The sequence below is a fragment of the Vipera ursinii genome (genome assembly GCF_947247035.1).
Source record: "Vipera ursinii genome assembly, chromosome: 1".
NCBI classification, from domain to species: Eukaryota; Metazoa; Chordata; class Lepidosauria; order Squamata; family Viperidae; genus Vipera; species Vipera ursinii.
Window position 1 is genome coordinate 289088803 of NC_139512.1, and position 26278 is coordinate 289115080.

Sequence of the window (26278 nt, forward strand, 5' to 3'; positions counted from 1 at the left end):
GACCCTCCGCCAGCCTACGTCGTCCCGCCTGTAGCAACCGCTTTAACGTTATTCCTACCATAAAGCGGCTAACGGCGCGGAACATGGGGAAGCTACTGCGCAGGCGCCGTCCCAGGGAGTAATATATACAAGCGGAGCGGGGGGGGGGGGGGAAGAGAAAGAATGGATTTGCCTCAGGACGAGGCCAATGCGCAGGCGCGTCCAGAACGTGAAGAAGCCGATTCATATGCTGCACGAGTGTCGTTTTCCGGACTGAAGGAAGGTGGAATTTGGAAGTTATTTATTCCTGGGTTTTCTATTGATGGCACGAACTAGTTAAGGTTTCGAAAGACTTAAGGATATAATCTTCCTTTTTTTGGGGGGGGGCGTTTTCCTTGCGGAATATGAAAAGGACAAATATGGTTTCTCTTATGAAAATGCTTTGTTCCTCTCCTCTTTGTCCGGGATAAGAATGAAAAGAACGCGCCCGCTTTAAAGGAAACAAAATTTTATCATCTTGCCTTCACACACACCCCGCTCCCAAAGAATAAAATCGCGTGTTGTTTATAATAGCCCGGGCCCCTTCGCAGAAACCAACGAACCCACCGTATTTACATTGTCCTCGCACAAAACAACAATTCCCAGAAAGCAGCGCGGCAAAAGACTTCCCTCGACGTAGAAGGAGCGTTACGGCGTGTCGCATGTCGGGCGCGAGAGGAAGCCTTCTTGTCTCGTACGTTCGAGGCAGCGCGTGCCCCGCGACGGACGTCACTTGATTATCTGCGGGCATAAAGCGGTCTTCAAAGCGGGATTCGGCGAAGCGCCGTTTCTATGGTTGTCTAAGCAACGAGCCGCGAGCTTCAGCGGAACTTCCCGACGCGGTCCCTGGGGGTTGTAGTTGCTTCTTAGTCGCCGCGGCTGTTTCGCGCACGGCGAAAGGACCGGCGTGGAACTACAGAGCCCGACAGCTCCCGAAGAAAGCCTAGCAGGGGGTTACTTCTCACGCGTCCCAATGGAGGGAGTCCCAGAACCGGCCGGTATAGCCGGCAGAGTTGCGGCGTGCAGCCCGGCGGGGTCCGGTTGGAGCGAGTCTCCGGATTCACTGAATCCCACAGGAGAATCGGACTTGGCGCAGTCCCTGGAGCGCTATCACCGAGGCTTACGCGGTGAGGACGAAGAGAAGACGGGAGGGCAGTTTTCGACGGCTTTTTGAATTTGGGCTTCTCAACCTTATTAGCTTTGTACTGGGTTTTTTTCCGGAGCCGCTTCATAGCTAGGTCAAGAGCCTTGGTGGAGCAGTGGGCTAATGCCTCCTTTAAGTAACACCAGCTGCCTGCAATTAGTGCAGGTTCGAGTCCCACCAGGCTCAAGGTTGACTCAGCCTTCCATCCTTCCGAGGTAGGTAAAATGAGGACCCAGATTGTTGGGGGCAATTAAGCTGACTTTGTAATAATGCCGCTTGGGGTATGTGTGTGTGTGTGTGTGTGTGTGTGTGAAAGCCCTAACAAGCAGGCGTATACATAGAATGAAGGCTACTGCTAAGCTTGTAAGCCGCCCTGAGTCTTCGGAGAAGGGCGGGATATAAATGGAATTAAAATAAAATAAAAATAGGTCGTGGGGAGAGAGCGTAGGCTTTATTGGAAAATAGTGTTGGTTTTTTTTCCGGAGACGACGGCTTCAAAAGCAAGAGGAGGTCTTCCCCATCCCTTGATTTTGCCCGACTGGGTGAAGTGTAAAACTCTTGGCAGATGGATGTGCTCAATGACAGACGCTCTGAAATGAATTTGAATTTTTTTTGGGGGGGGGAGTGGGGGGATCATTCTTAGTCTAATTCAGGGGTAGGCAACCTCGGCTCTTTTATGACTCATGGACTTCAACTCCCAGAATTCCTGAGTCAGCTATGCTGACTCAGGAATTCTGGGAGTTGAAGTCCATGAGTCATAAAAGAGCCGAGGTTGCCTACCCCTGGTCTAATTTGAAAACCCGCACTGGTCAGCCTGATAAAGGATCTGTTCAGGAGAAGGGCAAGGACAACATGGCTTGCTGGTTTGACAGAATGATTTGACGTATTTTTAGATTAGTTGTCTTAGGATGACTGACTGGTTTCATTAATTCATTGAATTATACCACGGTTGACCAGGAGGTCAAAATAGCAGGAATTGCATGTAATGCTAAGCTCAATTGCTTCCAACCAGCAGCCAATAACTAAGCAAGCCATGTGATGGTTTAATGTGATGTGTGAACATAAGTCACTAATTTGGGGGGCAGTGTTTTGGTAGGTCATTTAATAGTTTTGGTCAGCTTGGAGACTTTCAGAAAGCAATAGCTAGCTTCAAGGTGTGCCATCTGTATAAAAAGGCTAAATTATTTTTTCCACAATGAAATTAGTCTTAGTAGCTTTATTTTTTTTCATCAGACATAAGTTAAATCAGTGGAAATATTGAGGGTAGTAATTGAAGAGATTAGGACAAGTGTATTAAAGCTCAAACCAGATAAATGTAGGTGGTATAATTAACTAGGGGCTAATGTGTTAGATGCAGCTCTTGATAACTATAAAGATATACGCTTACATCTTGATACAGTATGTGTTTAACACAGGGGTTTTCAACCTTTTCACCGATTGTACCACTTTTAGGATATGGCAATATTTGAGTACTAGCTAGCAAGGTGTCAAAAACTTGACCAAAAAAAAAACCTGTTCAAAGTTGCAATTGCACTGAAATGACTTATGACCATTGTTCACACTTATAACCATTGCAGCATGCCTAGGGACATGTGATTTATATTTGGATGCTTGGCAACTGATTCATATTTATGATGGTCATAGTGTCCTAGGGTCATATGATCCCCTTTTGCAACCTTTTGACAAGCAAAGTCAATGGCAGGGCTGCTGGTGGCCAAGTGCTAAGGTGGGACTTCCCTCCCTCCCTCTTTCTCATTCCCATCTCCTGAAGGAAGAATTTGACACCCCCCACACCATATTTTCCCTCTTCCATATATTCAACAAGGAAAAGCCTCCAGAGACAGAAAAGACAAGACATTGAGGGAACTAGTTTTAAAAAAGGTGCATTCCCCTTTAAGAATTAGCTACTGGTTAGAAAGGAAAGTTAAGGAGTGCAGCGGCACTTAAGGAAGAAAAAAAATGTAAATAGGTACTGGCTGCTGGCTAAGGAAGCCTCCCCAAATGGCTCCATTCATAAGTAAAGAAATGCTGCAGGCAAAATCCATTCAGGAGAAAAATACTTCAAAATCCCTTGCAGCAAAACTTACAGCTAACAATAGCAGAGCAATAGAAGCTAACAGAGCCATCAGCCAAATAGAAATTGCCAAATACTCCTTAAGAACACAAAGCCCACATTGGACAAATACCAGAACTTCAAAGTCACAAAAGCACATAAGAATCCTTCCACTCTCCATCTCCCTCCCTCCCTCCCTCTTCTGTGCTTCACCTGCCTTTCTTCATTGCTGCCTTTCTTCATTCCTCATGAAGGGTGACCCCTCCCCCGCTGCATTTCTTTCCTCTTTGCTGCTGCCAGCACAGATGGCTGCCACAGCAGTTGTAGATCAGCTCATGGCCGGCCTGCTTGATCTCCCGTCCTCTCCCTCCACCCTCCTCCTTTCCCTTAGGTGCAGCTAGAGTTCACTGCCTCCTCCCAAGGCTGCTTCTTTTTTTCTCTCTCCCTGTCCCACCCAAACTGCCTCTTTTTATAGCCTTTCCTGTCTCGGCCCCCCTCCTCCTTTCTCATCCGGGGGTGAGCCGGAAGTGAGCCGGGGGCCTTTGCCTTGCCCCAGCCACTTTGCAGCTCTGGAGGACTCTCTCACAGTAAGTCTTGCCTGTTCTGGCTCATTCCCTCCCCCACTACACTTGGCTGGGCAGGGCTGCGTACCACCTGCCACGTGCTAATGTACCACAGGTGGTACGTGTACCACCGGTTGAAAGGCCCTGCTTTAACAAACTGTAGCTCTACCAAAGACATTTGAATAATCTCTTGATCCATCCATCTTATCCCTTGTTTGTGCTTATTTATGACAAGCATAATTATTTTTTCTACTCTTATTCACGTCACCTGCCCAAAGTATGTAAATTTTGGCTTATCACTTCAGCTTAGCAATCAGCTTTTATATGATGGAGAATTTCTGTTCTTTTGATATTTCTCCATATATAACTCAATATTTTGTAATCGACTGTGGATTCTAACATCGTATTTGTTGTTGGGGCCACTATTAGGTCTAGCATAGTTATTGGAAATTCAAATGGCATCTGACATATACTGCTTCTTGCTTACACACATATACTTTATGTCCGGGGTGTCAAACCGCCGGCCCACGGGCTGGTTGCATCATGTGGAAGCCGCACCCACCCCAGCTCCAGCAATGCAAAAAGTCGTGACATCGCAATATATCATGTGATGTGGTGAGTTTGACACCTGTGCTTTATGTTGTACAACATACAGAACTTAACCATAATTATGTCTTGGATAAATATTAAACCCGTTTTAATGAAAACCTAATCAGTGTGGTACTGCTCTAATACGTAGATATTCATACGATTCAGAGTTGTAGCTTGACTTAAAATTACAACTAAAATTACAACTAAATATCTCTTCCTATAGAGAGTGAGGTATATTCCTATATCTTTGACCATGTAACATTTTTTCATAAGATTTTTAAGACCTGAATCCCTTTCCAAACAGGAAAATATTATGTATTCAGCTTAAACAAATAATACTTCATTAAGGATCTCATATGGACACCCATCTCACAAAATGGACTCTTGAGTAGTATACAAAAATAAATTAAAACAACAAATATATAAAAACAAATATAAAAAACATAAAAATATATAAAAATAGTAATTACAAAATATATAATTAAAGCAGCAAATAGTGCAACAGATGCACAGTCTGAAGCTGTGCAGAGACCCTCCTAGTCACATCTGCCATCTTCTCCTTAAAAAGAAATTGTGAGTATAGGAGGACCATGAAGATTGAGCAGTACCACCCTGTCCACCAAAAAGGGATACTGGATGAAAATTGTCCAATATAGTAGTGTCCAACAATGGTTTCTTGAGGAAGTCCTCTTTAAAAGGTAAAGGAACAACCCCATTATTCAAAGAAGAATTAACCACTGCTAGAACATACTAACATAATAACCCCTCTTTCTCCCCCCCCCCTGCAATGCTTTCACAAGCCAGAAGACGTATGGATCTAAAGAGCAGATGGCTGAACTCACTCTCTTAAGGACCTGTCCACTTCCTCAAGGTTCAAACCACTCACAAATACCTGCGCAAGACTCCACCCTGGTTCTCTCCTTGAGACTTGCAACCAAGGCAGTGTCTTAACTGCAAGTGAATCCAAGTGATTTTGTCTGACAGAAGCTGAGCAAATTCCTCCACACATCTTTGCAAAAGGTTGCCAGGGCCCTCTTTCCTAAGAGGACTCATCACCTGAAACAGAGTTGTGAGGTGCTAATAAGTGAAATGCAATAAGGGTGAAAAAGTACTGCTGCTTTACTATTTCGCTGCCCTTGCCATCACAAGTAGGCTCTTAATTTAGTGTTTTTATTGAATTTATCCTCAATTAAGCACCAATAATGTTCTAGATATCTCTCTTTTTGTTTCATCTCCCTCAGCTCCTCTAAATCATGAGGAATAGTAGGATCCCAGAGAGGGGAGGGTTCATGTAGGTACTATTTGATGCAACATCTCAGCTGCCCATTTTACCAAGTGACAAATAAAACTTTGAATGAACTGTGCCTCAGAATAACAGAAAGAACCTCCAGCTCCTTCTGAAATGTATCAGGGTCCATCAGTTGCCACAGGCAGACCATCTAATGCTGGCCCACAGGCCGGATGTGTCACACCAAAACCATGCCCTCCCCATTGCCAGCAATGGGGGGAAAGTCGCAATACGTCGCAACACATCACGTGATGTCACGGGTTTGACACCCATGATCTAATGGGTCCAGTCTTCCAGAAGTGGAAAATGGCACTAGAGAATCCCATAGAAACCAGGGTATGATAAGGGAGACATCAAGAGCTCTCTCAATTTCAGATCACATTAGGAACACCAGATCTGGAGTGTAATCACTGTCCTATGTCAGACTGAGATAGAGCCATGGGCGTCAGGGTGGCCATGAACTCCCAAGCCATCTCAGAACCCATTCCTAGAAAGGCCAGATTTTTTTTTAATCCCATTTATATCCCGCCCTTCTCCGAAGACTCAGGGCGGCTTACAATTTAAAGCACAAATCAATGTGCTTAGCAATAGCCTTCATTCTATGTATATGCCTGCTTATTAGGGCTTTCACACCCCCCCAGCGGCATTATTACAAAGTCAGCATAATTGCCCCCAACAATCTGGGTCCTCATTTTACCTACCTCGGAAGGATGGAAGGCTGAGTCAACCTTGAGCCTGGTGGGATGCGAACCTGCACTAATTGCAGGCAGCTGGTGTTACTTAAGGAGGCATTAGCCCATTGCTCCACCAAGTCCTGCAGAACCATAAGTCTGGAGGACTTCTCCTACTAGCACAGAAATGGAGTCAAGAAACTCTGATAGGGAGGTTGCTATGCAAGAGGAAGTTAATTTAACAGCAGCAGTCCCAGCTGAACCCTAGAGCCCAACTTAATAAACAGGGTCTCACATCTGGTGACCTGTAATATAACACCACTGAAAGCCATAAGGGATTCCCAGATGACAATTACCACAACCTCACCTTTGTCCAAAATCTGGGCTGGTTCCACACCTGAAGCCCCATTGGGCATATCTCTGAAAAAGTACCCCAAGTCCAGATCCAGCCAGGTTTTTGGTAAAAATGCCAGGTTGGTCCACGCATCAGTGATTAAATCACTGACAAGGGAAGCCTTATTGCAGATTGACCTGGCATTCAATAGGTGCAACTTTACATATACTCTTCTACTGGAGATGGTGCAACTTTATATGTTCTCTTCTACTGTATATCAGTATACGTCCTATTTTTCTTTTTTTAAGACCATAAAGTAATATATAAGCTAGGTGAAAGTGGTCTTTACATCCCTCTATTCTTATACAAAGGTATTTACTTTTTAAAAAATGAATACTTAGAAATTAATTGTATTGACACCAGGGCTCTAATTCTCCTTTGTGAAATAAATGAAGTAACCTTCAGTTGCTCCAAGAATCAAAGGGTTGTGTCCTGTTGAGTCAATGCCTTCAAGGACCACATATTTTCTAAATTTGTGTGTGCAAGTTAGGCAAGTTGTCCAGTGAAGTCAAATGGATATTAATTCTTAACATTGATCTTATAATCTATAGTTAGTCCTCAATTTACGACCAGCTGCTTAGTGACTGAAGTTACGATGGATCCCCAAAAGCTACTTATGCCCCAGTTCCAATGTTGCAACATCTGCTCTCCCTTCATGGTCATGTGACTGCATTTTGGGCACTCGGCAACTGGTCTACATTTTATTGTGCTTGTGTTTTATGTTGTTTTTTCTAGAAACCAACCTTTATTTCTGGTTTCCAGAAAAAACACCTCTTGCGAACAATGTGTTTGCTTAACAACCATTTTGTTTGCTTAATGACCACCTTAAACAAGGTCATAAAATCAAATATGGTCAAGTGATGACTACTTTACAACTTAAGATCATGTTTGCCAGGCTCAGTTATGATAGTAAATTAAAGACTACCTTAATTAAAATATTACAGCTGAAAATAACCCTGATATTGGAAACAAACAATCCTCCACACAAAGCCATATGCACACCTTAGTGTGATGCAAAATAAGGTTTTAGTAGTTTGAATATTAAATAACATAAACATATTTATAAATCCTATCATTTATTAAATACTTATTTGCAACATGAAGGCATAAAAATGTGGGAAAAGGGTAGAAAAAGAGTTCATTAATTATCAGCTCATTCATTGGGCTACAAGCATACTCCACAATTTTCGGTCCACAGCTACAATCTCTGGATTCTTCCATTTAAGGTTGATATTTTTCAGATTTTCCTGAATGTTTGGTGCCATGTTTTCTTTGGCTTTCCTCTTTTTCTCTGACCATCTAGTGGCATCCACTTGATTTTACTGGACATTGCTCCCCATGTGGAATGCATTTCCAGCAAAGTTCGTTTGTTCTGTCACTATCTCAGAGAGTCTTCAGGAATTACTTCTTTGTAGAATTTCCTCATTTGTAACATGGTTGTGATATGAGACCAAAGAATCCAGAGGCAATGTTGTTGGAAGACATTGATCTTGATAAGATAAGATAAGATAAGATAAGACAGACATGTCAAACACAAGGCCTGGGGGCCAGATCCGGCCCGTGAAGTGGTTTTATGCGGCCCGCGAAGCCATCCTGGAAACAGTGAGGGAACAGACCCCACTGCCTTGGCCCTGGCCCAGAGATCCTCCTTCTGCCAGAGACCCTCAGATCTGTCCCACTCCTGCCCAGGCCCCCATAGGCACCCTTGATGCGAACAATGTAGAGCTGGCCATGCCCACCCAGTAGGCCATACGCACTCTAGCCATGCCCACCCAGTAGGCCACGCCCACCCAGGCCATACCCACCTGACCCCCTGAGGGCAACCGCAATGATGATGCGGCCCTCAATGAAATTGAGTTTGACACCCCTGAGATAAGATAAGATAGGATAAGATAAGATAAGATAATCTTTATTGACATTTTTTACTATGGGCACAATGGCACACATCAAAAATGAAATTTAGTTGCCCGCTCTCAAAATGAAACACATACATGACACACACCTGAAACATACTATAACAACCTATGTATAGACCCACACCTCTACATATACATAACAATAAAATATTAAATACTGTCCATCTTGAATATATAATGGAATATATAGTAATAAGAAGAAGAACAATAATAATAATAATAATTCTTATAGATTTCTAGGTCACACTGGCATAGATGGCTCTGATCTGCTCATTATATATATATTATATATATTACTACCCTTGTCCTTGCTGGCTCCAGGCAGTGATTACTGCTTCTTTGAGTCAGGGTAGTTTTCCCGCCGCCTTGAAGGAGGCGGTGGTGAGACCCCTCCTCAAAAAGCCTGCCTTGGACCCAGCAATTTTAAACAACTATCGTCCGGTCTCCAACCTTCGCTTTTTGGCGAAGGTTGTTGAGAGCGTGGTGGCGCATCAGCTCCCTTTGTTCTTGGAGGAAGCTGACTACCTAGACCCGTACCAATCGGGTTTCAGGCCCGGGTACAGCACGGAGACGGCATTGGTCGCGCTGGTGAATGATCTCTGGCAGGCTCGGGACGGGTTGTTCCTCTGTCCTAGTCCTTTTAGACCTCTCAGCGGCTTTTGATACCATCGACCATGGTATCCTGCTGCGACGTCTCAGGGGGTTAGGAGTGGGAGGCACAGTTCTCCAGTGGTTCTCCTCTTACCTCCTGGGACGTTCGCAGTCAGTGTTAGCAGGGGGGCAGAGATCGACCCTGAGACTTCTCATTTGTGGAGTTCCTCAGGGATCGGTTCTCTCGCCTCTCCTGTTCAACATCTATATGAAGCCGCTGGGTGAGATCATTCGTGGTTTTGGAGTTGGGTATCACCAATATGCTGATGATACCCAGCTTTTTATTTCGACCCCAAACCACCCCAGTGATGCCCTCGACGTGATGTCCCGTTGCCTGGAGGCGGTCCGGGTCTGGATGGGGAGGAACAGGCTTCGACTCAACCCTGACAAGACTGAGTGGCTGTTCGTGCCGGCATCCCGGGAAATTCCGATTATTCCATCATTGGCCATGGGGGGTGAGCTATTACCCTCCGTAGATAGGGCCCGCAACTTGGGGGTCCTTCTAGACTCACAGCTCTCTTTGGAAGAGCATATTGGAGCTGTGACTAGGGGGGCCTTTGCCCAGGTTCGCCAGTTGCGGCCCTATCTAGACCGGGATGCCTTGCGCACAGTCACTCATGCGCTCGTGACCTCTCGTCTAGACTACTGTAATGCTCTCTACATGGGGCTGCCCTTGAGGTCCACCCGGAGACTCCAGCTGGTGCAGAATGCAGCCGCGCGAGTCGTCTTGGGAGTTTCCCGATACTCCCATGTTACACCTCTGCTCCGCGAGCTGCATTGGCTACCGGTTGCTCTCCGGGTGAGGTTCAAGGTGTTAGTTATGACGTACAAAGCCCTTCATGGCATGGGTCCGGATTACCTATGGCAACACCTGCGACCGGCGTCAACTTCCCTCTGTCCAGTGCGCTCCCACAGAGAGGGCCTCCTCAGGGTGCCGCCGATCAAAGAATGCCGATTGGTGACCCCCAGGGGGAGAGCGTTCTCTGTGGGCGCGCCAGACCTCTGGAACCGCTTACCGGTTGAGCTCCGGACGGCCCCCGACCTTCGCTCCTTCCGGCGCGATCTTAAAACATTCTTTTTCGAACAAGCTGGCCTGGTCTGACGGGATGGGGTTGGGTTTTTAAAATTAGTTTTTAACTTAATATGTATTGATTTTATGGGCATGATGTTTAATGGTTTTTTAATGGTTTTTTAATTTTTGTATTTGATTTTTATTGTGTATTGCCCTGTTCACCGCCCTGAGTCCTTCGGGAGAAGGGCGGTATAGAAATCAAATTATTAAATTAAATTAAATTATTCTTTCTTTGCTCCTATGAATTATCAGGATTTCAGTTACTGTTGTCAATATTATGTGCCAAATAGATCCAAGCAGTAGTTGAGAGGGAAAAGTCTGCTATTGGAGCATCCAGGGGAATGCTTACTATAAAAAGTATATAATGATTTGTAGCTCTCTTTTCCCTGTAACAGATGAAGAGTACTTGAATTAAATACATTTTGGTCAGGCGGGGGATTGAACTAGTATTTTGTTCTGTTCTGTTCACCTCAGTGATTTGTACTTTGCTTTAGTGCACATATATTTGAAATGCACTTTTCACTCATGTAGCTTTCCAAAAGATCTACCTCAATAATATGGGGTCTGTGTCCCTCCCACCTTCCCTCCCCCTCTGTCGGTCCCTCTCTCTCTCTCCCCCTCCCTCCCTCCCTCTCTCCTCAAGATTCTGCTAGGTTTGTATCTGCTACATTGGGGAATTTTTAAATTAAAGAAACATCAGTTCTGCTAGCAGGGAAGGCTGGGCCTCCCAATTCTCTCAAGTTTGTCTTGCTCTATTGATTAAGTTTAATGTGCCTTATACTATTTAGAAATTAATAATCTGGCAATGATAATGGCTGGGCTCAAATACAATGCTAAGCCATAATGTGTTATTTTTGGTGATGGCTTTGTTTTGCAAATGCAATGCTTGTGGTTTGTAATTTCTAATTTATGTTTTAATATGTTCAGTTGAAATATACAGATAGTCCTCGACTTACAACCATGTTTGAGCCCAAAATTTCTGTTAAGTAAGACATTTGTTAAGTGAGTTTCGCTCCATTTTACAACCTTCCTTGCTACAGTTGTTAAATGAATCAATACAGTTGATAAATTAGTAACCCGGTTGTTAAGTGAATCTGGCTTTTCCAGTGAGATTGCTTGTCAAAAGGTCACAAAAGGTATTCACGTGACCTTGGGACACAGCAACAGTCATAAATATAAACCAGTTGCCAAGCATCTGAATTTTGATCACACGATCCTGGGAACGCTGCAAAAGTCGTAACTGTGAAAAACGGTCCTAAGTCACTTTTTCCAGTGCAGTTGTAACTTTGAAGCTCACTAAATGAATTGTTGTAAGTCGAGGACTACTGTATTCAGTGAACCTTAGTTTATAAAGGAGAATATTTGTAGCTTAGGGTTGACGTTTGTAGCTCTGTGTCCTTGCTTGTTTTCTTGCAGATGTTTCATTACCCAAACTAGATTAACACCATCAGTGCTATTAAACAATACCCCAATCAAGAAACTGCCAAAGAAGCCAATAGTAAACAGCCCAATCAAAGAATCTCTAAGACAGGGGTGTCAAACTCAATTTCATTGAGGGCCGCATCAGCATTGCGGTTGCCCTCAAGGGGCCGGGTGGGTGTGGCCTGGGTGGGCGTGGCCTACTGGGTGGGTGTGGCTAGAGTGCGTATGGCCTACTGGGTGGGCGTGGCCAGCTCTACATCGTTGGCATCAAGGGTGCCTATGGGGACCTGGGCAGGAGTGGGACAGATCTGAGGGTCTCTGGCAGAAGGAGGGTCTCTGGGCCAGGGCCAAGGCAGTGGGGGCCGTTCCCTCACTGTTTCCAGGATGGCTTCGCGGGCCACATGAAACCACTTCGCGGGCTGGATCCGGCCCCCGGGCCTTGTGTTTGACATGTCTGCTCTAAGACCACCCTCACCAACAGGCAAGCCATTAGTACAGTATATAAAGTGACAGCAAATAGCACCCCTTACTAGCACTGATGATGTTACCTAGTTTGGGTAATGAAATGCCTGCAAGAAAACAAGCAAATTCAGAAAGCACCAAGGACCACCACCACCCCAAAAAAAAATAGTTAAGCAAACTAAATTATTTTTTTTAATTTCTCCTTATTCAGTTTCTATAGATATAAAACTGTTGATAATAAATCTTATGTGTATTTCTTACCAAGTTGCAAAGAACCTTTTAATCACGATGAACTTTCAAAAATTATTATTTTTAGATCGTGCTAGTAAAAGCCTTGATCAATTGAAGTATGTCTTCCGTGAAAAAGATCCTGCCACAGGCGAAAGTGCAGCTACATTGCATCAGTTATTTCCTAACTCAGGCCATGAAGTCAGTGAAGATAAAGCTTGGCAGGAGCTACAGTACAGCCATGCAGGTTTGAAATTTTCCATTTAATTTTTTTCCCCAAACTAGAGTTATCTTAGGTAAAATACGTTTTACTATTGTGTTATAGTTAATCAGCTTAAAGCATTATTACGTCAACAAGAAGAAAGGGGGAGTGAAATAGCATCCTCAAAGAAGAGAGGAATGTCACCCACAGTAAGTATTACCCTCTTTTTATCTCTTGTTACATGACCAAATAATTACATGTCTATTTACAGAACAATATATAAGTAGTATTTATGTTGTCTCATTTGATGAGTTATGTAGTTATTTAACAAGGCATTAGTAGGCTAGCCTGTATATAAACTTTTGTATTTATTTTAAGTTACCTATTGTTAGTTCAGCATTATATATCTAGTGAAATGTGCACGATATGGCAAGGCATACCATAAGGATGAAATTGAAGAGAAAGGTTCTGAATTTATTTGCTTGTGTGGCAAATGCAAGCATGTTATGGTCCTTTTAGTTGATTTTAACAGTGGAGATGTGATTCTGAATTTCCTGCAAGTGTTTTTGTATACACCACATACTGATTTTGAGCCATAGTGGTGCCGTGATTAGAATGCAGTATTGCAGGCTAACTCTGCCCACAGCCTGGAGTTTGACATTGATGGGGCTCAAGATTGACTCAGCCTTCCATCCTTCTGAGGTCAGTAAAGGAGGAGCCAGATGGTTGGGGGCAATAAGCTGACATTTATAAACTGTCCAGAGAGTATTGTAAAGCACTATGGAGTAGTATATAAGTCTAAGTGCTAATCCTTTTGCTATTTTGCACATGTGCATTTTTTCTCTGAATCATGCCCTTTAGTAAAAGTTGCAAAACTTTTTGAAAAATTAATCATTGAATCCATTGATCACTTCTGACAATTCACATGTCAAATCATTTTACTTCTGAGAGATGGAATAGTGCAGTTTTCTTCTGGAAACCTGCAAATCCAGTCTGATCAGAACCATAACTGGACGTGAAAGCATATGAAACATTTATGTGCTTTCTTTGTAGTAAATATTCCCTGTTATTGTTCAATGTCTTTTTCTGCTAAATGTATGGAGATGCAAGGGTAAATACTACAAAGTTTGCTTCAACTCTTTAAACTGATGAAGGGTTTTGCCATGTTAAGATGTTATTTATTGAGCACTATCAATTTATATTGTTTAGTGGAAGCTAATTAAAAATACTCCCCAGTTATAAGTTATTAAACAGAAGGAAAAAGCATTAAAAGGTGCCTTGAAAAAGTAGAATTTTAATATAAAATTTAAAGGAGTCTCAAGCCTACTTAAGATTCCGGAGAGAAAGTGAGTTCAAAAGGATATACAAGATTGTTCATCATAAATCAATTTTATTTTTTCATTAAATTTCTATGCCACCCGTCTCAATAATACTGTTGTCAGAGTCCTTACCAACCCTGGTTCTACAAATGATAAATGATGGTCAACAAGGTAGCTGGCTAGGCAGGAATGTTCTGACCAGTGTTTATTGACAGCAATTGAATAACAGCAAATAATGTCAGCACTGGGAGTGACTTGCTCCCAGTGCCTTATATACAGGCAATCCCCTTAGCTCCACCCCCATCCAACCAGCCAGCATCCGGCATCTGTCCCTAAAACCGGCATAGCTGGCCTCCACCTCCCCCCTCCAGCGTTGTCTCCAGCAGTCCAGCATGCAGCCAGGAGCCTCAGCTGTTCAGTGGCTAGAGAGAGAGAGCAGTCAGCATGCAGACGAGAACCTCAGCTGCTTGGAGGTCAGGCAGAGGGATTCCTCAGGCAAAGGGGAATTCCTTTCCCTTCCCTGAAATGGCAAGCCCACAGGGCTTGACAGGCGGCCCCTCTACCAGGGCTTCACCTGGAAAATAAGGAGACAGATATGATTACTCACCCGCTGTGGCAGATAGTTAAGGTAACCCCCCCTTTCCCGGCTTCCTGGGATGCTGTCGGTGGAATCTCCTCACCAGTCGAGGAGCCTGAACGTCTGCTACCCCCACCCATGAGGCCTCTGTGATAGGGTATCCCTTCCACCGCACCAGGTACTGCAACTAGCTTTGCCGGAGCCGGGCGTCCAGTATCTCCTGCACCTCATAATGGTCCCCCGTAACGGGCTCTGGGGCTTTTGTTACAGGCCTCAAGGGGGTCCCCTCTACCGATTTCAGCAGGCTGGAATGGAAGACCGGATGTATCTTCCCCAGGAACCGGGGTAGCTGTAGCCGAACGGCTACTGGGTGGATGATTTTTGTGATCCGGAATGGCCCTAGGTATTTTGGTCCCAGTTTTTTGCATGGCACCCTCAAGCACAAGTACTTGGTTGATAAATATACTATGTCCCCCACCCAAAAAGGTTTTTTGGGCCGTCCTTTTCATGTCTGCCTGCACCTTTGCGGCCTCCTCCACTCGTACTAAGGCCCTCTTCACGTCCCCCCAAGCCCCCCTAATGTGGGCTATCCAGTCCTGGAGTTGACGGGGAGGGGTCCCACTGCGAACACTCGGGGTTTGGGATGAAGTCCAGACCTCAGCTGTTCGGCGGCCAGAGAGAGAGCAGTCAGCATGCAGCCAGGAGCCTCAGCTGCTCGGAGGTCAGGCGAAGGGATTCCTCAGGCAAAGGGGAATTCCCCTCCCTTTCCCTTCCCTGAAATGGCAAGCCCACAGGGCTTGACAACTGTGCGTGCCTTACAATATCATAAAAAGTTACAAAGTACTAAAAAACAATTAAAATTTGTATTGAAAGGTTAAAAGTTAAAAGTCAAGATGATGGGTAGCTTGGGAATGAGAATCTTTTCTACCCCAACAATCATCCTATTGTGGCAGGCTCCTGTTGTGGCCTCAGGGCAAGCAGCAGAGACACGTTTTAGACTCTTCTGGGAGGCTATTAGTGTGAGAGTGGATCTCACCTCTGATTGGAGAATATTCAAAAGGGTGAGGACACAGCAGAAAAGGCTCTTCTCCTGGACCCAATCAGTGTTTATCCCACAACAGTGAGTGGTTCAAAATATCTTAACATTATGAATATCATATATTTTGTAAACAATGTTACGGGTATTCATTCATTCATTCACTAAAATTTATAATTTGCCCATTCTGGGCAACTTAAATGTATATAAGCATAAATTATAAACAAGACTTAGGTATCATTAAACTTGAAACATGTCATTAAAACACTTCAGAGCAAATAAACAATTTATACTATATTCCAAATGCCCTCTAAAGAGCCAGGTCTTCCAGAATGATAGGAATGTGGGGGATTCTATGAATTTCAGGGGAAAGCATATCCCATAGCACTGCAGCCATCACAGGAAATGCTTGCTTCTATCTCCTCTCCCCCTTTTTATTCCTTCAGTCCAGAGGGGAAGCTCATATCAAGCCTTCTGAGCCTAGTTTAACATAGAGGATGGTATCTTGCTAGAGAATAAAATATCTAAAGGTGAAGCTGTGATGAAAACATGTCAAGATACTGATAGAGGAGAATGTTGTAGCTCAGGGTTGAAATGAGGGGTCTTTGGTGCTCTCTGAGTTTGGTTGTTTTCTTGCAGACCCTTCATTACCCAAACTAGGTAACATCATCAAGTACTTCAACTGGTACAGAGTGCAATGGCACAGGTAGTATTTGGGCCCACTAGAATGGTCCTTGTTGCACTTCTGTTCGCAAGCTAGGCTGGCTGCAGGTTTGTTTCTAGGTGCAACTCAAGGTATTGGTTACTACCTATAAATCCCTACATAATATGGTCTAGGTCAGGGGTGAGCAACCTGAAACAGTGAAAGAGCCACTCGGAACCGGTTCCCTCACAAAAGGAAAAACTGGGAGCCGCAAAAAATGTGTGCACATGCGCGTACATGCGCGCATACGCAGAACAGGGTTTGACTGAAGAGTGGAACCAAGGCAAGATATGCACTTACCCTGCATATTTGAATTGATTGGTTGAACTTTAGTCCCACTTTTTTTTTTGAACTGCACATGGCAGAGGACTGGGAGCCGCAGGAGATGGCTGAAAGAGCCACATGCGGCTCCGGAGCCGCGGGTTGCAGACCTGTGGTCTAGGTTACTTGAGGAACCACCTCATCCCATGGGATAGGCTCGTCCTACTCATGCCAGCTGGGGAGGCATGCTGCAGATCCCATCAGTCAAGGAATTCCAGCTGGCAGGGTCCAGGAGAAGAGCTTCCTGTGCCGTGGTCCCAGCCCTTGGAAACATTTTGCCCTTGGGGTGAGATTGGCTCCCTCTATTTTGACCTTGAAGACTTAGCTAGCCATGAGTCCCAAGGGGAGGAGTACCATGCTGAAGGTGGTTGATAGACTAATAGTAGATCCCATCTGCCCCCCTGCTCATTTTGCTCCCTCCCCTCCCATCTTTTAATTATAATTTTGTATTCTTTATTGTTATGGTTTTTACTATGGCAAAATAAAAAAATAAAATGACATAAAAATAATAAGAAATAATAAAATAAAATAATAAAACAAAAATGGTCAGGCTAGTTTAATGTCACATGTCTTCCTTTCATTGATCAGTGTGGATCTTCTGAGGAAAAATAGCTAGGTTTCTTCCCAGTTCTGTTTTTTTTGCAAACACTGAAATTAGCACTATTTCTTTGTTTTTTTTAAAACATGTTTAGTATTCTGGATCCATATTATTCCTTTATATATCAGGGATTTTTTTTACAAGTTTTATATTTATAGTGTATACATCCAAAATGCAAAGGACGTGCTTTTTTTTTTAAAAAAAACTGGTAGATCTTTTGCTTAAAATGAAGAAAGATCATAAACATGGCCTTTCAATCATGGAATTTTATTGGACCATCAGAGATCCCATTGTGTAGTAGCTTTGCTTCTTTCTAAGTGGGTGATTTCAGTCTGTGACAGTAGAAGGATCATCCAGTAGTCCTTTCCTGTTCTTTTAAGATCATATGAAATTGATGGGGAGGAGTTAAAGAGTGGTATTATCTGTATTCCAATGATAACTAACTTTAAGTCATCAGTTGTAGGGAATATAGTATTTTATCAATATTCCTTTCTGGTGCCTGGAGGCTGGAGGTGGAACAGAGCAGACTGAAGTTGAATCTAAGTAAGATGGAACCGCTGTTTGTACATTGGGGTTCTCTGTTGACACCAGTATAACTGTCAAGCTCAAAGTGGCCATGTGAGGTTGCGACCATTATTGCTACTCAGCTTGCCAGCACACTAGGGAGGAGTGGGGGCAATGAAATGCAGGGTCCAGACAACAAAAAGTCAGCCCGTGTGAATGAAGGACGTTCTAGCAGGCATTTGCAAACCCACAAAGACACTTTCTCATAACAATAATTTGGGACTTGATTGGACCATGTGGCCTGCACTAATATTTTAATTATAGTGATTTGCGCATGAATTAATCAGAGCTGGTTTTACTTCATGTGTGCCAAAGTGATTTACTCAATAAACTTTTGCATTAAGAGATTGGATTGTCTCGATGGTGCATGCTTGATTGGGTTCGTTAGTTGGAACTCTGACAATAATCTCTTGATGGCTAGGAATAACCTGTGAAGAAGTAGATTTGGTATTTTGGGGTTCTTCTTAATTACTGGAATGGCTTTTGTAGATCAAACTGCAGCATATGATACTGTCAACCAATAGAATATTATTACATAAGGTAAATAATCTTATTTGAGACAGTAGGCTTACTAGGGCTATTGACATTCTGCTAAAGAATCAGAGATTTTTCATGATGCTTAATGGTTAAGAATAGTAGATGGATGTTACAGAAGAATGGACTGCCACAAGGAAATGTATTGTCTCCAAGTACAATATATATACAAATTATCAACCAGTTCCTGACAACACCTGGTTATTTATCTATGCACATGAGATAGCAGTGGCCACACAAGGATCAAATTTTGATGAGGTAGCTGGAAGACTCACTGTAGCACTTGAAAAATTAGGACAAAAATTATACCTTCAATCATTTGAGGTCCAATATAAGACACAAGTGTGTGCTTTTCACCTTTGAAACTCAGATGCAAGGGTCAAGTTGAATATTATATGGCAAGGGAATTGAATATAGTACTGAAATATCTCAGTGTGACACTTGATAGGATGTTTTCATTTGAACAACACTCCCTGAATACTAAGGCTAAAGTTAGTGCAAGGAATAACATTATTAGGAAATTGACAAATTTTACATGGGTGCCCCATGTTAAGAATAGACTTATTTAAGATATATTTTTCTTAGTTTTAATACAGCATCATCTCTTACTTTATCACTGTTTTTAATTTATTTAATGTATTGTTTATGTATGTATTACTATACAGTAATACTATACTGTATACTATACTGTTCATCAAAGTTCTACCTCACCTACCTCACCTAAGTGATTCTGGACAGTTTACAAATAAAAAAACTACTGTTTTAATATTTAAATTTGTTGGTTTTTTTTAGTTGGAAGAGCTTTAATTTAATTGTGTCCTTTTAACTATACCATGGCTGTTTTAAAATGTATCTGAGGGTTACTAGATTGTGATGAGGGGTAAGTATGATAAATAAATAAATAAATGTGCATCTTAGGGAGGTCATCTGAAAACATGAAGACCAGCATAACTATGCCCTGATTCCTTTCTGATGGCAGTCTAGTATTCCAGTTAAGAAAAATTATAAGGAGGTTAGGAATTGGGATGGATGTGTTCAAGGAGGTCGAGACAAGATGGTCTTTAAATAGTTGGTCCCAAGATGTTTAGCAGAAAGCCCAGCTTGTTATCAACTCAAATAGTTCAGCCCATCAAAAAGAAGTAGTCCAAGAGTCCTCTGATAAATACTTATTCCATCTTACATACGTATCAATGCTTGTGCATTGTCTGTATATGCATATTACCTCTGTTAGGATTAAATATATGTCAGATAATAAACTAAAGTAAATCAATTTTTATCTGTAATGCTTAATTGTAAAAGAAATACGGTGTGTATGCAGGTACAGGAAATACCATGAGCTTTTATGTTAGAAAAGTGAGCGTTTAATTAAAACTTTAAAAAATTACAAAGCAGCAGTGTTTACATTCTATCTGCTTTAGAGATTTTCTTTGAGTGGAAAATATGAATCTGCTAACAGACATTTGTAGCAGAAATTCAGGATTTGCTTCCTCAAGCTTTGTTTCATTCTTTTCCTATATCCATCCCCTCAGGAACACCTCAGTCTATTTTGAAATGGCCTCCTATCCTTCTGAGTGCTTAGCATTCCATTACTGAAGGGAACCCATTTGATAGATTTCTTAATGTAAATTATTCTACTTTAAAATACTATTCTAATATAGCGGGGCTGGCCGAGAGGCTTTGCGGGAGCCTTCCCGGAGAGAGAAGTGGGAAGCTTGGACAGCTGTGGCTGGTTTGGGTGTGGCGGGCGTGGATCTGGCAGAAGAAAGAAAAGGGGAAGGAGAAAGGGGAGTGGGGGTGGTTGTTGTTGCAGAGGGGAGAGACCAGGTGAAGCTGGAAAGGAGTTTGGGGTTTTACGTGAGTCATTCCTCAGAAATAGGGGGGGAGAGAGTGAGGAAGCGGAATTTTATTGCTTTCTTTCACAAGAGGATATCCTGAGTAAAGGGAGGAGTGAGAGTGAGAAGAGGGAAAGGTTGCTGGGGTTTTAGATTTAGGTTTTAACTAGAAACGAAGGTGGTGGTGGGGAATTTGGTATAGGGAGACCTGGGACTATGAGTGCCGACAAAAGAGAAGGAGAGGCTGCTTGCTGCTGCTTCAGAGACCAGCGGCCATCCGAACTCTGATCATTATCACCTGTGCGAGCTGTAGGCAGTGTGGGGAGTTGCCCTCGTGGGGTGAGCTGTTGCTGCGGAGCACTGACTATCTTCACTCGGGCTTTCCGTTGCTGCCTGGAGCGGAGAGCTTCCCCCTTCCTGTTTTTCCAAGCAGCTGCTACAAGTTATTGACTATTATTGCCACAGCTGCCAGGGGGCTAATAAACACTGTCACACACTGACTGCAGCGGTTACGGGTTGGCCTGCTTGTTCCTGTAAACCCCTTGAACGACGAGAACCTGCTACCCCTTTCACATCGCGTGAGCGCCTGCTAAAGAAAGGACATTCTATCAACGCTTTGAGAGTGTGGCTGCTGAGCGTAACTGGGGGGGGCGGCTAGGAGGGCCTGGGCTTTGGGGGACTCTTGAGGGGGTAACGCTACAGTAATACGAAACAGTTAGGAAAGAATCTTATCTGAAACATATAATTCTGACTGTTGCATTTTTTAATTTCTTCTAGAGAACATCCAAAGCTACTGATCACGGTTTGCCTGCCCTTTCTGAACTTGTTCCCATCATTAACGATCAGTTTCAATATACTAATCGTTTAGAGGCTGAAGTCAAGTTTTGCAAGGTATCGTACATCTTACTTATGATCTGTTATTTTGAGGCAGCTTTATTCATTTACTATTAAAATTTGAAGTTTTAACCCCACAATTATGCATGTTATATTCTAAACAAGACAATTTGTTTCGTAATAGAAAAGCAAGCATTTCATTTTATTTTTATTGATGAAAAGTATATTTCAGTCAATAGCATTAGATGTACCTGAAGTAGGAAGTAATCATATTACCATATTAAAAACATGAGGATTTGAACAATAAGTAACAGTTTACAGGTAGTTCTCAACTTATGACCACAATTGAGCCCAAAATTTCTGTTATTAAGCAAGACAGTTAAATGAATCTCCCCCATTATGACCTTTCTTGCCACAGTTATTAAATGAATAGTTGCAGTTGTCAAGTTAGTAACGTGGTTGTTAAGTGAATCTGGCCTCTCCATTGACTGCTTATCAGAAGGTCACAAAAGGGGATCACATAACCCCGGGACACTGCAACCGTCATAAATATGAACCAGTTGCCAAGCATCTGGATTTTGATCACATGACCGTGGGGATGCTGCAATGGTCGTAAATGTGAAAAACAGTCATACAGTAAGTCACTTTTTTCATTGCCATTGTAACTTTGGTCACTAAATGAACTGTTGTAAGTTGAGGACTACCTGTAGTTGCCATTTGAGTAGATTAAGAGTATATTGACAGCGGGATGCTAATTTCTATTCTCCGGTGTTTTCTAGTTATACTTCCCTAACATAGCTCTATATCTGTATCTGCCCCTTCCTATACGTATAATTTTGGCCCACATGTGCATAGTTTTCATATACCTTTCTCATTTGTGACCTGCTGGTTTCCCAACTGACTGTTGTCTATGGAGATTCTCAGTCATCCAGGTCATGGTTGTCCCAAAGGTGCTTTTTCACGAGGCCTAGACTTTCTTGGGGGTTTTTTTGAAGACGTTTTGCTTCTCATCCAAGAAGCTTCTTCAGCGAGAAGTGAAATGTCTTCAAAGAAAAACAAGAAAGTCCAGTTGCCTCGTGAAAAAGCACCTTTGGGAGAACTGACTTCATCTGTCAAAAGCCAGTAGTGAAGATCGCAAATGACGATTATGTGACTGCAGGACACTGTAACTATCATAGTTGCAAAGTGGCTGCCAACTACTCAAATCATAATCATGTTACCTTGTAGACACTATGCTGGCTGCCTCTTTGAGGATTGTTTTTTTTTTTCCTCTTCTCATTCAGCACTGTCGTAACTTCAAATGGCAACTGAACAAATGACAGTCGAGGCTTGCTTGAAGTTTGTTAAAATGGATTGTTTTTCATTTTGTATGTAATAAAACTTCCCCCTCTTTGTTTATTGTATTTCAGAACTCTACGCAGTTTGCTAAGCAAATGATAAAAACACAGTTCTTTTATTTTATGCAGGTTTAAGGAATAAGGAAAATTTTTTTTTTAAATTCATGTTTTATTAATATTAGTAGTATTTTGGTGAAAAATTATCTTTTTATTAAAGGAAAAGGTCTTTGGAGTATTCCAGTAGCATATTATCTCAAGCATGCTAAAACTTGCCATAAATCCCTTTTTATTGTTTTATCTGTCACTAAATTAGCTAAGGTAAAATAAGATAACCTTTACTGTCATTTTTTTACTGTGGGCACAATGGCACACATCAAAAATGAAATTTAGTTGCCCGCTCTCAAAGTGAAACACATACAGTACATGACACACACCTAGCCATACTATATACAACATATGTATAGACCCACATCCCTACATATATATAACAAATAAATATTAAATACTGTCCATCTTGAATATATAACGGAAGGAGGAAGCTTGAGAGTTCACAAGGTTAATGCTGTATGGAATGAAACTATGCCTGAATCTGGAAGTTCTGCTACAGATACCACGAAGCCTCCTAACAGAAGGTAACAAGGAAAACAGGTTGTGAAGAGGATGTGTAGTGTCCCCGATAATCTTACAGACCCTGCTCAAGCAACGCTTCTGTGCTGTGTCCTGAATGGAGGGGAGGGAACTGCCAAATATTTTTTCGGCCATCCTCACCACTCTCTGCACCGCCTTTGTGTCTGAAAAAGTGATGCTTCCAAACCAGACTGTGATGCTGTATGACAGGATGCCTTCGATCGTCCCCCTGTAGAAAGTGGTCAGGACAGGGGAAGGAAGATGTGCTTTTCTCACGCAACGCAGAAAATACAGGCACTGCTGTACCCACTTCACCAGTTTCTCACTGTTGAGCGACCAAGCCAGCCTACTTATTAGCTGCACACCCAGGAATTTGATGCTGGTAACCATCTCCGCAGGTGAATCATTAATGCACAGAGAAGTGTGGCTGTGCCTGCCTTTTCTGAAATTGACAATGATCTCTTTGGTTTTTCCGGTATTTAAAACTAGGCTGTTTTCCTTACATCAGTTCACCAACCCCTTAACCTCCTTGCAGTAAGCTTCCACCTTGTCATCATGAATAAGACCCACTACTGTTGTATCATCTGCAAACTTCACAATATGGTTGGTGGCAAACCTAGCACAACAGTCATGGCTCAACAGGGTGAACAGCAGCAGACTTAGGACGCAGCTCTGAGGAGAAACTGCTCAAGAAAATGGTATTAGAGGTATTTGTTCCAACTCACACATATTGGGGGTAAGAAAATCAAGAATCCAGTTGCACAAAGGACTGTTTAAGCCTAAAAGGCCTAGTTTGTCTACTAGATGCTGGGGAATGATTGTGTTAAACACTGAACTGAAGTCAACAACAACAAACACACATGAGTATTTTTTTCCTCTAAGTGCTTCAAGCTCAGATGGAGAACGGAAGAAATAACATCCTCCGTAGAGCGATTTGGTCAGTAGGCAAACTGAAGCAAGTCAAATGCTGGCAGCAGGCTGGATACAATAATGTCCTTTATCAGCTTCTCAAAGCATTTCATAATGGTGGATGTCAGAGCAACCGAGCGGTAATCATTAAGGCCTGTAATTGTGGACTTTTTTGTCACTGGCAAGATGATGGCCGTCTTAAAGGACGATGGGACCACTGCCTGCTGCAATGAGAGATTGAAAATATCTGTGAGAACACAAGCCAGCTCATCTGCGCATTCCCTAAGGACATGTTCAGGGATATTATCTGGTCCTACTGCTTTCCGAATGTTAACTTTCTGCAGTGTTTTCCGGACAGAGGTGACATCAAAGCTTAGCACTTGCTCGTCAGGATGGGGCACGGCTTTTCTAGCAGGAGTGCTATTTGATGCCTCAAATCTACAAAAAATGTATTCAGTTTGTTTAGGAAGTCTGTCGTCCTTGCATCTCGATGGAGTCACCTTCTAATCCGTAATGGCTTTGTAATCCGTAATTTTAGCTATGGTTCCATTGATACAAATTTTTATGCAAAATTAAATGTTAACTATGCTTCTGTCATTATGTTTGTCAGGAGCACTGATTCTGTGTTTAAATAATAACATATTTGTAATATGCATACTCAACTTTCTAGGAAGAAATATCTGAACTGAAAGCACGTATACATGTTGTTGTACTTGAAAATGAGAAGCTACAAAATAATCTAAAAATGGAAACAGAGCAGACTTTGAGAGAGCAAACTGTCATCAATGCCTCTGTAAGTTCTATGGAATTTAAAATGTCGAATTTAAATGAAAACATAGTCTTAAAAGTTTATTTAATAAGAAATCAATCTGTAGGAAATTTAATAATGCATCAAAATATGTCACATACCTGTAGCTTATGTTACCAGATATATAAACAGAGAAATAGATCTGTATTGCACATAGCATTCATAAGGATAGAGTTAATTTAATTTTTCGTCTTTTTATAAAATAGTAAGAACTCAAAGGAACCTCAGAAATCATCTAATCCAAACCCCTGCTTTAGGTAGGATCTGTTAAAACATTTTGGGTAAAGAGCTAACTAGTTTCTGTTTGAAGGAGAGGTCAGAATCTAACATAAAGATAGCCAAACTAAAAGACAGAAGGACATTAACCATGTCCTCAGACATAACAGAATCAAGCTTAGTCTAGATACCGGTAACATCACAACTGGGTTGGACTTGCCCAATCAGAATCCAACTTCAAGTAAGATTGCATGAATATTTCTTATCATGGTCTTGCAGATGATCCTGAGGCCCAACCTGTCCTGACTATGAAGCAGGTTACTCTAAATAGGGCTGCTGGGTGATATCAGAAAATGCAATAAGCGTGGAGAAATAGCAAGGTTTTGCCACCTGTATTGTGATGACATAGGCCTGACAATAGCTCTTACTCAGTTGGATTTATTTGTTTGTCTTCCTCCATTGGCACTTGAGTCATTGATTCGGACAAAGCCTTCTGCCCTTAAGTTTTCTAAATGTGAAGGACATACAGATAGGTTTCGTTTATCACTAAAAGTATCATCTTGTAGAACAGGATACACTGAAAATAGAAATAAATAGAAATAAACTTAGTCTTCATAAATTAATAAATGCAGAGTTTTGTTTAAGTATATATTTTAATGGCTTCATATAGTGACAATTAATGGTTGCTTTCACTCATTTTATCAGCAGAATTTCACTTGTGCAACATTGTTTTTCTGTCCTGATCTCTTTATGAAAACTAAAACTCTCCTGTAAGTCATAAAGCTCTTAGGAAAGATCCGGAAATGGTGCAGAGATGATGTTGTAATGGAAGGAAATAGTTCAATAATTTGCTATATTAATACTATAACACACACAGTTATATCATTATCATTAGTTATTGAGCTTGTTATGAATAAATATAACAAGATCAGTAACAAACTTCATGTAAATTTATAGGATATCTTCAGTGTGTGTGCTGTGTATATGCTTTTAAGGTGCACATTCACTGTTGATATTTGTTTCAGACCCTTCTCTCAAAATCTGGTGGTATAAATGGTGATCATTCTCATATTTGTGGAGCTGCTAAAGCATCTTGTCATGTCACTGAGCAAGCCAAGGCACCTACATTAGAGTTGGAAAAGTGGCAACAGGAACTGGTCAGTATTTTTAAAATGTTGATTATTTTAGCATTAATAATTTAGCATTCTGGTAAAATGCTCTAGTTTTATGTTTTAAATTTTAATTTTGCAGTTTTGCTGCATTTTATTTTATGTTGAACTTTCCTGTATTTTCTACAAAAATCATTTAAAACCATTAAATTTAAATAAAAACAAGATCTCAAGAGAGGACGCATCAGAATATTACACATGATACAGTCAGTGCTCTGT

At 42.1% G+C, this 26278-nt stretch overlaps 1 protein-coding gene across 1 annotated transcript in view; it reads left to right on the forward strand.

The window, feature by feature from the left end:
- Window positions 1-293: 293 nt before the first annotated feature.
- The window catches only part of SDCCAG8 (SHH signaling and ciliogenesis regulator SDCCAG8), a 123962-nt gene continuing 97977 nt past the window's right edge, over window positions 294-26278 (forward strand). Inside the window, exons 1-6 of the mRNA XM_083349909.1 lie at window positions 294-1145; window positions 12562-12720; window positions 12799-12884; window positions 20937-21050; window positions 24537-24659; window positions 25916-26047. Of these exons, the coding sequence (XP_083206035.1) occupies window positions 992-1145; window positions 12562-12720; window positions 12799-12884; window positions 20937-21050; window positions 24537-24659; window positions 25916-26047 (768 nt within the window). The 5' untranslated portion in view covers window positions 294-991. The remainder of the gene's footprint in view (window positions 1146-12561; window positions 12721-12798; window positions 12885-20936; window positions 21051-24536; window positions 24660-25915; window positions 26048-26278) is intronic.